Here is a 12534-nt window from a genome sequence, read left to right on the forward strand (position 1 = left end):
TCCTTGTCTTTTCCTTTCCCTTTTCCTTTCCCTTTTCCTTTCCCTTTTCCTTTCCCTTTTCCTTTCCCTTTTCCTTTCCCTTTTCCTTTCCCTTTTCCTTTCCCTTTCCTTTCCCTTTTCCTTTCCCTTTCCTTTCCCTTTCCCTTTCCCTTTCCTTTCCCTTTCCTTTCCCTTTTCCTTTCCCTTTCCTTTCCCTTTCCTTTCCCTTTCCCTTTCCCTTTCCCTTTCCCTTTCCCTTTCCCTTTCCCTTTCCCTTTCCCTTTCCCTTTTCCTTTTTCCTTTCCTTTTCCTTCTTCTTTACATCCTTCCTTCCCCACCCTGCCCTTTTGTCCTCAAACTTCATTTCACCATTTGTGCTGCATGCTTTGTGAGATTAAAGCCAACAAAGCCACCAGCTGTATTGGTGAGAGTACCTCCTGGCTGTTCAGATGGAACGTGCTTTTCCTCAGCCAGTTCCAGTACCAAGCTGGGCAGTATGTATAACCAGAATTGGTCAACCACATGGCATCTATTAATGATATGCATTAAATAATCTCCAGATGAGATAACCTGCCTCCATAGAAGCACACATTCTGAAGTTGTAGCACTTGCAGTAGAGGGTTGTGGATTGGGGGGCTGCAGATTATCTTCAGTTAGTCGTTTGCACTAGGTTGGGAGAAAGGATTTAAGGGAAGAGGTGAGAATATGTGCTTGTACAGAAGAAACCTGCTGTTACCCTGTGTGGTCTCAGAGCAAATGCGTAGAAGAGCTCCGTTTTCCAGATTATCGGTTTAGATTTCTCCACCACTAAAATTTGATTTCTAATATTTTAAATAGGAAAGGAAAAAAGGCAGCCTTGCCTCTGCACTCGGAGTCGTGGTGTTCTACTTGTGTGCACAGCGTGCTTACAGTTGGGAGGTGCAGAGAGAGGGAGGGTAGTGCTCAATCACATGATGTTGCCTGTCTGGCAGGTGTCTGTAGTGTGAGTAGAGAAACCAACTGTTCACTATTTTGGGTGAATGAGGTTGGCTGTTACTGCAAGTGGCCCCACAAAGAAGTCAACGCATCTGTTGATAAGCACCGCTCTGGGATCCTAAATGCTTATAGCCACTTGCTGAAACAGTAACGATTCTGTCTGAGCCTTGAGACAGAACGAAAAAAAGTTTTGCTAAGAGCCTTGCTGATTTTACTCTTTAGATGTTGGCTATCAGGATTTGTCTGTGCCTCGAGTACCTCTGTGTTCCTATGCAAGCACAGCCTTGGAATCTAGCAGTAAACTAATTTTTTTTTTTTCCACTCTGCCCGTGATGCAGTGACTGAAACCTAGTAGAGAGGGATTGTGGTTGGGTCTCTTGTGAGGATTAAGAACCCCTTCCACTAGCCTGGAACACTTCCTGAGTTACAGAATCTGCCTTCAGGTCCAAGAATTTCCTCTAATATGTTGGATAAAGCCAAGACCCTCCAGCCTGCCTATGTCGGAATTGTGCCGCTTGCAGAGACTGTGTCAAAGCAAGGGAAGAGCTGTTCAAGCACGTATCAGGATTCATACCACAGCTTACGAGAAGGTTAGCAGGCTCTGCTTTCTTTGTTGTAGGCACTATAAAGTCGGGGTTTGGGTTGCTTTTTTCTTAATCTCTTTTTTCTCTTTCACACTGAATCTGTCTGCTCTTCCTTTGGTGGGCAGTAGTCCAGATTTTGGGTTTCCCTCTGACTTTTGTGACCTGTTGTCCCTGAGGGAGCTCATCAGCGTGTCGTAGGACAAGGCTTGAGCCCTGTATGTCGTGACTTACAGTGTCTAGACCTTGGAACAATTTCACTTGCACTTGGAAGTTTTAATTTCATAGTTTAAATTACTTCCTCTCAGCCTGTAGGGTTCTTGTGAGCAATGTTTTAAGGCTGTTTTAATAAAGGTGTAAAGGCTTGTTCTGGAGTGGCAGCACTGCGTTTAAGGAGACAAGAGTATCATGTTTTAAGTTTCAGGATATTGTTTGCAGAGTGTGAAAGGAGTAGGGTGTGTATATCTAAACGTGATTCTGGTTTAGATAAATAATATTCTTGTGCAGATATGTGTGGTTTTTATAAGGGGGTTTGACAATTCTGAAAGAATTATGTAGACAGGTCAGATTTTAGGGATTGATGTGAACAAGGAAAGGAGAAAATCTGGAGGGAATGAAAAAGATTGAGAAGATGAAAACAGACAGTGATCCATTCATAGTACACAGCATAAATAGTAGCAACAAAGAGGAACTGAGAGAAGATTACAGGGAAGAATGGCAGAACATAACAAAATGCCAGTGGCAAATGTGACAAGGTTTGTTTTATCAGAAACACTGGATGCATCTAGCTACAGCTGAAATTTGAATAGGAACTAGCAGGAGTGAACAAAGATCTTGAGCATAGTAACTTCAGAAAAAAGGTGATGATTGATATAAAGTGCAGGTAATGTGATTTGAGAGAAAATGACTCTCAGTCACATTTTGGAAGGAAAAGTAAAGTGTGGTAGGAGTTAAGGGCAAAAAGCCAGACAGAATAAGGGCATGCTTGCTGTAGAAGGATGGCTGGAGTGTGGGAGATGATTGTAGCAGTTGCATTTAGAGGATTTTTCTCTCATATGCAGCTTTAGGCCTGCTGAGGCTTTCAACCAAAGCTGCTAAGTTTCTATTGCTACTCTCACTTGCCTTACCAAGCCTCTCTAGCATGTATCAAGAGTCAGTTTGATACTAGATTTAAGAAACATTAGTATTTTTTGTTGTTCAGTTTCATTGGAATACTCTTTGTCAAACAGATATGGAAAAGGAAAAGAAAACTGAAGTGACAGTCCTCAAATTCATGTTCTGGAGTTATAAATCCAATAGTGTAGGCAGTATTTCCAGATTATTTTGCTCTGGTGGCAAAGAACTGCAGCACATCAATCTTCATAGGAAAAAAGAAAGAAAGAAACAAACAAAAGAGAACTTGCAGCTGCCTTGTACTTGCTAGGCATTGATTTTCACAAGGTGAGTGCTCTTCATTTGGATGTGCCAGAATATATCTTTCACCCAGTCACTACATATCACAAGCTCTCCAGTAGGAATACATGTAGAATGAGGAAAAGGCAATTCTGGAGCACTTTAATCAATATAAAAATGTTTGCTGCACAATATGTCAAGTTGGAGTGAACTAAGGTCATTGAATTTGTGTGTGATTCTGATTATTGAAAAAGCTGTGTTGACTCTGCAAAGTCAAGCAATGTCATCAGCCCACCCCATATCTAATTCATGGTACTCTATATGTGATGAGGAAGGCTACTTTCTGCCAGCTACCAAGCAGGAAGGATAGGGAAGAGAAATAGATGCTGATAGCTTCTTTCATGTCAGAAGAGGAAAAAAAAACCCAACTTGTACCTTTGCTGCTGCTCCATTCAAGGCTCCTGCAGTCTTGAGATGCCTGTTGTATTTATGCTGTAGCTTGCATTGTGTCTTGCAGAACCAAATCTTACAGGCAGTGGAAAAAAATGTATGTATAAACCCTTTGGAAGTTCTGGAAGTCCAGAACTAGCATTAAGCTGAAAGTATAATGACTCTTACACCCTAATTTTCATCCCCCTAAAAAGGAGATTGGCTTAGTTTTGTTATGGCCCAGGGCAGAAAACTGATGCACTTCTCTTCCTTGCTCTTTACCACACACAGGTGAATGGGTGCCAGTCTGCTTCTCCTCTCAGTAAAGCCAGGAAAACACAGGCCTTCTGTACCATGCTGACAATGCTCATACCTATTCTCTTAATGAATATAATGAGTCTCTGTAATAGACTTCGTCTCGTTTCCTTGCCTCTGGAAACCAGATGGTCTCCTAAATCTGATCAATTTATTATTATTATTTTTAAATTAGGACTTGACATTGAAGTTTGGGAACTGCTGATCCTTTCCACACAGAAGTGGATCTGACATGGAGAAGTCAAAGGACAGATGCTTGTATTTTTCAGTGTGTTGGGGCAGTTATTTGTAAAATTCTTAGAATTCAAGAATCTATAAACATGTTTTCTCTTCAAGAATGCCTTGGAATGATTTAGTTTTCAAATACCAGAGCCCAGTTTACAGTTCCTAGACCAGTTAACACAACAGTGAAAGAGAGGAATCATAAGCCTTAGAAAATTTCGGAAAGCTACTCAAAAACTGACTGGCATTTGTTGGAGTCTGATTTAGAAGTAAGTGCTTCCAAAAGCAAATTGAAGCTTTCCACCTCTGTGCAATGTCTTTCATTCATTGTTCTTAAAATAAACACTTCCCCCCACCCCCTTTCAAATTCTCCCTTCAAAAATGCTCAGTGTGACTTGGGGGCTGACAGTGAAACTCACCTGTCTTTTTCCAAGATTTGTGTCTCAAGGTCCAGACACATGAACAAGTTCCTGTGTGTGCCATCTGATCTGCAGTAACTGTGCACATTCTTGGTCTACAGCAAATGTGAGGTAATTTGAGTTAGCTTAGCCTTTGATTAAACTATTAATATCTGTTCAGTACTTTGAAGAGATCAGGAGGCATGCAAGTGCTCATTAACGTACAGCTTTCTTCATGAGTGTTCTAGACCTTATTGTCATAACACCTCTGGGCACCTGGAGGTAAAGTCAGTCGGTGGCCCATCCAGTAGAGGGCAGAAGAACCTGCATGTGTGGACTTGGAAGCTCTCAGGAGATTCTCAGCAAGAGGGCAGCCCCTGCCTCCCAGGCATCTCCCAGGAATGCAGGGTGACCTTTTTCTGTAAAGGTCTTTCTAGTTCAGAGTGAACCTGAAGATGCTGTTGGAGGTGTCAAAGCAATGTCTCATGCAGATGCATGGGTGAGGAATGTCAGAAATCAGTCACAAAATCTAACAGGCACATCTCTGAATTATGACCAGATATATCCTACAGTTCAGAATTGTTTATGCAAACAGTGCTGTGACATGGAGAACACAGAAAACACATTGGATGTCTGGGGAGCTAATCTGCTGGCATTTCTTGTGGCAAATCCTGAGGCACACTGGATATATGGGACTGGACTCCCTGGAGCTTTGTGCTGCAGCCACTCTTTGCACGTGTGGCACAGTGACTGCAACTATGCTGAAAGGATAAGAAGTGCAGTGAAGTTAAGATAATTATATATTAATGTGAGGTGGCTTGAAATGGGCAGTAAGATGGCAATTTAAGTTATTTATATATTTGTTTTTTGTTTATTTTTCTGAATTCCCAGTGTGCTTTGTTTGACTGGAATGCCTAGAGGTGTTTCAGGGCATTTGTTAACTTTCAGTGCATTTGTTGACTTTATGACATGAGTGGGAAGCTTAGGGAAAGGCTTAACACTGGATGACCAGGGTTTTTATAAGTTGTTATCAGTGAAAGGACAGTCATGGCATTATCCCTGGAGTTGAATTCACATATTTTTGGGGGCCTGCTGCCCGAGTGTGTTTTTGGTTTTTTTGGATATGACATGTTTTCCCCTCTTGGAGTTTACTGACCTATTCCTGTCAGTGTAATGATCCCCAGCTGTTGCTTTAGCCCTAGCTATTTTCATGCTGGGAATGGGAGGAGGAGAAGGACAGAAGCTAGCTTGTTTACCACACTGTGATCTATTTCATATGTCAAAAAATGGCTACTCTAATACTTTAGCACTAAGTCATTCTAAAATGAAAGACTTGGACCTGCAAGAGCAAAGAGATGTGAGGACTCCACACATGCAGAAAACAAAAAGAACAGAAACTGGGTGTGGTGTGATGAGTACAGCTGTCAATAGCATTTATGCAGGCAGTGCTTTGAACTTGTAATGATACCAAGGAACAGTTGCAGTAAGCACTTTCCTGCCCCATCAACTGAATTTTCTTCACAGCTGAACTGAGCTTCATGTGCAATGGCAGAGTTGCTGGGGTATTGATAATCAACTGGGAACCACCTTAATAAAGTTGAAAAAACGTGTGTGGCTTTGGAATTACTCATTATTGGATAATTATCTGTTGTTTCTATTTGAAAGAAATTATTTGTACTTGTAACCAACAAATGATTGATGCTTAGACTTTCTGGGAGCTTTTGAAAAGCAGATGCTTTTTTGCAAAGACAGCTGTGATCCATAAGCTCAGATTGCCTGTTTTGCATCCATAAACAATTTCTGCAGTTGACATGCTTGTTCAGAGCCCTTGCCAGACAGATGTCACTGTAACTCTCCTGCCCAAAGACGATAAGGGTCAGTGACAGTTGTGGTTTCTGCTCATGTTTTTTGGATCCACATCAGACTGCCTGTGTAAACCATATCTTGCTACTTTTATCATCTCTAAGGTCTGTCACTAGTCACCTCAGATTTTTCAGCATTCTGTCACACCTGCAAGTCATTGATCAACAGCTTAATGAATATCTATACCAAAAATAAGTGGCTGCTTATATCTTTCCTTTCATGCCCCAACTCCCATCTATCCAGTCTTTTCAGAGCATTGAATTACTGGGCTTGTCACCTGCTGCATCAATAAATTTTGATCCAAAATGTTAAAGCAGCACATTTCTTGGCAAGAAACTGTTCAGCCTATGGTAGAAAACAGGTTATGTTTATCCAACAAAAACATGCAGTGGAGCCCGTGGGGCAAATGGTGTTCCTTTTTCCTGCAGGGGACCTCTAAGTGGATGCATCATCTGCTGAATGGCATAACATGGAGCAGAACTCATGGTTTACTTTCTCTTCCTTGGGCTAATGGAAGCAGACACTATGTTTTCCCTGGTAGTATGTGAAATTTGCTAAACTGATACCTCTCCAAACTAAGAGCAGACCTGCAGCAGCTGAAGTACCTTGCCATATGGTCATTACTAACAAGAACTACAAAAAGGTTTTTTGCTCATCTGTGTATTGAGGATTTTTCCTGGTGTTTGGTGAGATGGGGAGAACTGTACAGGTGACCTAATGTCAAAGTTTATTGTGTGTACAATACAGTAAGCATTCAGCCAAGAAAACAGTCTGCAGTTCTGCCATCTAGAGTTAAGCTCAGTCTGATAAAGCTAAAAAGAAACATGAAATAAAACCAGTAATAAGAAAGGGCACAGAGATTCTTTCTGAAATTGCTAGTGAGAATGGGTGAAATCCAGGCTTTCTGGACAATCTAATTTTAAAACAGCCTTTGAGAATTAAGCAGCTGTAAAAAACAAAGAAACAAACAAAACCAACCACCAAAACAAACAAACAAACAAACAAAAAAAAAAAACAAGGGGGAAAAAAACCCTATTTGAAAGTTTTTGGTAGAAGTGCTCTTAATAGATTTTTCTCCATGGTAGGGACAGGGATCATCTGTTGCAACCATGCTTCTGAAGATCTCATTCTGTGGTCTTCATCCCCAAAGGCAGCTCATGGGCCTGTCACCATTCTGAGGTTTTTACCAGAATAGCTCTGCTGTGCCCTACCAGCTGAGACCTTGAACATCATCTTGGTGGCTTTGCTCACTGAAGCACTTGTCAAGGCACAAATGTTGCACAGCCCAGCTGGATTGTTGGCACAGGGGTTCTGAGTGGTACACTCTGCAGGATAGAAGGAAGAGATCCACTTTGACTTTGTGTGGAGTTTCCTCAGCTTCCTGCTGCTATATGTATCAAATGTATGGAGACAGTAGCTGTGGGGTGTATAGGAGTTGAATGTGGCAGTAGCTGTGTTCTTTGATTACTCATCTCTGCAGATTTCACAGCAGTGCTGAAAGCCAGGATGTCCAAGCTCCCTTTGTGGAATTCGGTCATTATTACAAGCAGCACATAACCAGTCCCTGCAAACAGTTGGGGGGTTTCTTTCTTATTTTGGCGAGTGCTCTTTCTGGTGCTCTTCCCTTTCACTTTCCTAAGCTTCCCTGCCTCGTTCTGCATTGTATTTATGTGTGAATCTCCTTCTAAGCCTGCTTGTAGCTCATACCCTTTTCCATGCGCCCGTGCCAAATTCTCCCTTTTCAGGAGTGCAAGGCAACATTTTAGAAGTAGATGCAACTAGCAGTACCTTTGTGCCTCATTAAGAGACTGTTTTACTGCTGCTAATAATAGGTGTCACACTGACAGTTTAGAATGAGGATTGTACCTTCAGGACTGACACTTGACCACCAGACTAACTACAGCAGTTGCAAACACCACGTAGCTATCTCCCCTGCCTCTTTCCTGCAGGGAGCCACAGAAAGGAAATGTGCCTGTCCTTCACTTGCTTTTGTTCAGTGTGTTGGCAAAAGTGCACCTTTACTAGCAGTTGGAGAGAATCTTCCACGGAGTGTAATGAGTGTAGGAGTACTTGCTGCTACTGGTGTTCTCCTCTGTGCCCTTCAAGTAGAGGACCGAGCCAGCAGTAACACTTTAAACATCTGTAGAATTTGTCCACCAGTCTGAAGTCAGTGGTCATGCAAGCCATTCAGGACTGCTGGGCTTTTTTAGTTTGCTGATTGACCTGTTACACAGAATTATACTATTTAGATATTTATAGCTATGATAGCATGTAAGAACTGCATTAAGCCTCAGAGCTGGATTTGTTTTCCATGCTATGGATCTTCCCTCATGGAAAAACCCAAGCAAAGTCTGCGATGGAGATCTGTAGTCCAGAGTTTTGAAAGAAAGTAAATATCCAAAGAGAAAGGAAGTACAAAGTAGCAGACAGATGAATGATCACAGTTTAAAGACTTTGAGGGAACTGGATGTGCTTTCTATGTGCAATTCAAATTCTGGGGATCAGCTTCCACACTGGGCTGCTGTGAAACAACTGATTTCTAATCAGCTATGATGGTCATAGCTGAATCTTGTAACATTTTTACAGGTGGAAACAGAATTGTAATTGTAATAGTATTTGTACTTATATTGTAAAGAAAGTGCCAGACTGTTGCAGTACAAAGGCTGGGATCTTTATTTGAACCTCAGATGCCATGATTGTGGCACATGTTCTTTGTAGTCTTTGAGAGGAGAGCAAAGATCTTTTCACTATCATGAATTAAAGAAATATGTCAATTCCTTGGTAGCATACACCTGAAATTCTTGCTTAGAGAGGATGTTTGGGCGAGGACAAAAGCTGGTGGCAGGAATGGTAACTATCTGCAATGGGAATGCTCTGAGTATTTTGCATGTAATATGCACGTTGGACAAAACTGCTTTTGTTCCATGTCCTGTGAAGTAACTGCAAGCAGAATCATAACCAGCTGAAGCTGGGAGATGCCCAAGCTAGCTAATTTAAAATTGTAAGGGCCAGCTTTTTGGGTACCTTATAATAACTGGTTAATTCCTTCTTCTAAAGTAGTGCTGGGTTTGTATTTAAATTTCCATACTTCTACGTTCATTTTTTCCCCTACCGCTTGTGGAAGAACACATTTCCTCTCATTTGCATTTGGTTTCAGTAAACCAAATGTCTTTAGGTGGTTAAGAATCTGAAATGGTCTTGGAAATAGAGAATTATTCCATGTTTAAGTGGGAAACCCCAAAATTACAGCTCTTATGTCAAAGTGTCCCAGCCATTGCCACAGAAGTTCTGTGGTATCTTGACCATGAGATTTCTGTGAAGGGAGCTTTTAACTTCTGTCTGTAGAGGGTGCCCTGTGGCAGAAGGAAGGCTGAATCCCTAGGCCAACACCACAGTCTCCAAAGAAATGTTTGAGGAAGCTTTTGGCCTTGATGTGAGAGGCTGTTAGTACACTGGAGCACTCTGCTGTAGTAGAAATTGCAGTATGGGAGGTAAGCTATGAAGGAAAAACATTAGACCATGTCTTTTACTGCTGAAAGAGTCATGGAATGATTTCTTCAATATCAGTATTGCAGGCACATCAGTCACGTGTTTTATGGATGTGTATTGGCATGGTCTCAAGAGCTGTTTTTTTCCCTCTTTATTAGAAATACACAAAAACATCCAAAGCTTTAAATAAAACAACAAATTGTTCAGATTCTGATGTATCTCCAAACCATATACTTTTCATTTTTTACTTCTGGATAGTTTTTCAGAAAAGATATATGAACATCTCATGTCTCATCTTTAAGGAAAAAAAATTGTAACTCTTTCTTCATGTAATCAGAGATACCAATGTCTTTGTAAGAAAAAATGAAAAGGATTCAAACTTGGTTTTCCTTTGTGCAGCTTGTCTTCTTGTTTTCCCCTTGTGTAGCTTGCCTTTTGTGCTGTCACATGAGTAGACAGCTGTAGATCTGATTGTCAGGATATATCTACCCATTCTTTCTTTTCCCTTCCTTTGTCCCCATCTGCCACATCATATTAAATTATCTTGGAGAATTTCTTTCTAGAGACTTTGCAAGGTGGTTAAGGGCAATGTTAGTTCCTCCTTGTTTGTTCTTTCATGGAAACATATCAGTATAGACTGTGACTCGAGTTTACACGGGGAGTTGGAAAATTCACCCTTTTCCCCACCTCAAGGCTTCTCTTCCAGCTACAGATGGTAACAAAGGATATATAGATGGCATCAACAAGCACTGATTATTCATAATCTTTACTGTCTTATGGTACTGGTGTGTCAATTTTAGGTAGACCTTTCCATGTAGGTATTTTGTTACAGGTCATCTTGTTGAATCCTGCAGGGTAGCCAGATGTGGATATGTGCCTAGTTATTCACATGCTTAGTTTTCACCTAACCAGAATTACTGGGACAAGATGATTTTACAAGAATCAGTCCCTTGCACAGAAAACAAAGCAACTTTTCCTGTATACAGGCATGTTGCATGTTTTCACATGTTGAGTATCTTACTGAATATACCAAGTTACATCTATTTTAGGTTGATTTCTGTTTTAACAATTTGAGCAAGTGCTGAAATGGACTACTGGGTGTACCAAGATTCTATGATAAATGTGGGCTTCTGTGAGTTGAAGAGAGCCACTTGTGTGTTACTAATAGTAATACATTTCTCTGATCTTGAAGTGTTAGTATTAAAGAAGTCAAAGCTGGCATTGACAGAGCAGCAATGATTAAATGACATTAAAGACCCTCTAAATTTTACATGTTTCATGGAAATGGCAGGGGTTAAATCATGGAGGATGGCAAGTGCTGTAAAATGCAGAGCAGCTGCTAGTCTTTGTTTTAAATAAACATTAAAAGAACCCCACAAAAGGTAGCGTAACTTTGATGGTAGGAATCATTTGCATGTATTTAGAGTCACATACATGAGTAGCACCCATGAAAGAAAATTGTGTGCAATATTTAGGACTGAGACAGTAAATTCTAGACTGTGAATTGGGTCTTCCTTTTGTATCTCCACATTTTACCACCCCACAATGCAGATGCTGGCTCAAGCCTTTGAGGACCTCTGACAGGACTAACTATTCTGTCCCTTCTAGAGGTTAGATGGGGACCAGGAGGACAAAATCCCTTTCACTGTAAGTAAAGGCAAGGTTCGTGACCACTTGAAGAGCCGGAACATACTCAAGACTATGGGACCTGATGAGATGCATCCCAGAGTCCTGAGGGAACTGGCTGATGTAGTTGCCAAGCCACTCTCCATGGTACATGAAAAGTCCTGGCAGTCAGGTAAAGTCCCTGGTGACAGGAAGAAGGGAAACATTACACACATTTTAAAAAGGGTAGGAAGGAGAACTCTAGGAACTGTCAACCTGTCAATCTCACCTCTGTGTCTTGGAAGATCATGGAACCTCCTGCAAGCTCTGATAAGGTGCATGGAGGACAAGGAGGTGATTCGATACAGCCAGCATGGCTTTACTAGGGGCAAGTCTTGCCTGACCAGCCTGAGTGGCTTTCTACAACGGAGCGACTATGTCAGTGGACAAGGGAAAGGCAATGGATGTCATCTGTCTGGACTTCGGCAAGGCCTTTGACATGGTCCCTCACAATGTCCTTCTCTCTGAGTTGGAGAGATATGGATTAGATGGGTGGACTATTTGTTTGATAAGGATGGTCACATCCAGGGGGGTAGTGATCAATGGCTTGATGTCTAGATGGAGATGGGTGACAAGCGATGCCCCTCAGGGGTCTGTACTGGGACCAGTGCTGTTTAATATCTTCACCAGTGACATAGTGAGATTGAGTGCACCCTCAGCAAGTTTACAGATGACACCAAGCTGAGTGGTGCAGTCAATAAGCCAGATAGGTGAGGTGTCATCCCAGAGGTAGCTGGACAAGCTGAAGAAGTGGGCCCAGGTGAACGTCATGATGTATCAACGTCATTTATGAGTATGTCGTGATACTTGGACCATGCTACTGCTTCTGTTTGTTTTGTGATCTTACATCCTAACAAAACTAAAATTGCTGTAAACAGTGGCTTTATCTTCTAAACATAGTTTTAAAGTAACATTACTTAAAGATTTCCACGTTGTATCAAATTTGATACGAAGCCTCAAAAATAACCTGCAGAAGTCACTTGTTCTGTGCTCATGGTGTGAGCCTTGTGGTACTGTGTGAGGATGGAAATAGATCCTTTTGCTTTTGATAGTGTCTTTGCTTCTGATTCCATATTATTTGGGGACCAGTTTCTTCTGTAGCTTGGAATCTTTGATTTTGCTAAATTAACCATATCAAAGAATCTGTCTGTCTCCACTAAGGGAGCTCTTTAATACCTCATAACACTGACTCATTAAAAGATAGGACAGGGAAGTAGTTCATCATC

General features: G+C 41.4%; 1 protein-coding gene across 1 annotated transcript in view; it reads left to right on the forward strand.

Moving 5' to 3' along the window:
- The first annotated feature begins 1417 nt into the window (after positions 1-1417).
- The window catches only part of MRTFA (myocardin related transcription factor A), a 46508-nt gene continuing 35391 nt past the window's right edge, over positions 1418-12534 (forward strand). The window contains exon 1 of the mRNA XM_054386501.1: positions 1418-1544. Coding sequence (XP_054242476.1) covers positions 1418-1544 — 127 coding nt within the window. The remainder of the gene's footprint in view (positions 1545-12534) is intronic.

The sequence above is a fragment of the Indicator indicator genome, chromosome 14, assembly GCF_027791375.1.
Source record: "Indicator indicator isolate 239-I01 chromosome 14, UM_Iind_1.1, whole genome shotgun sequence".
Lineage (NCBI taxonomy): Eukaryota > Metazoa > Chordata > Aves > Piciformes > Indicatoridae > Indicator > Indicator indicator.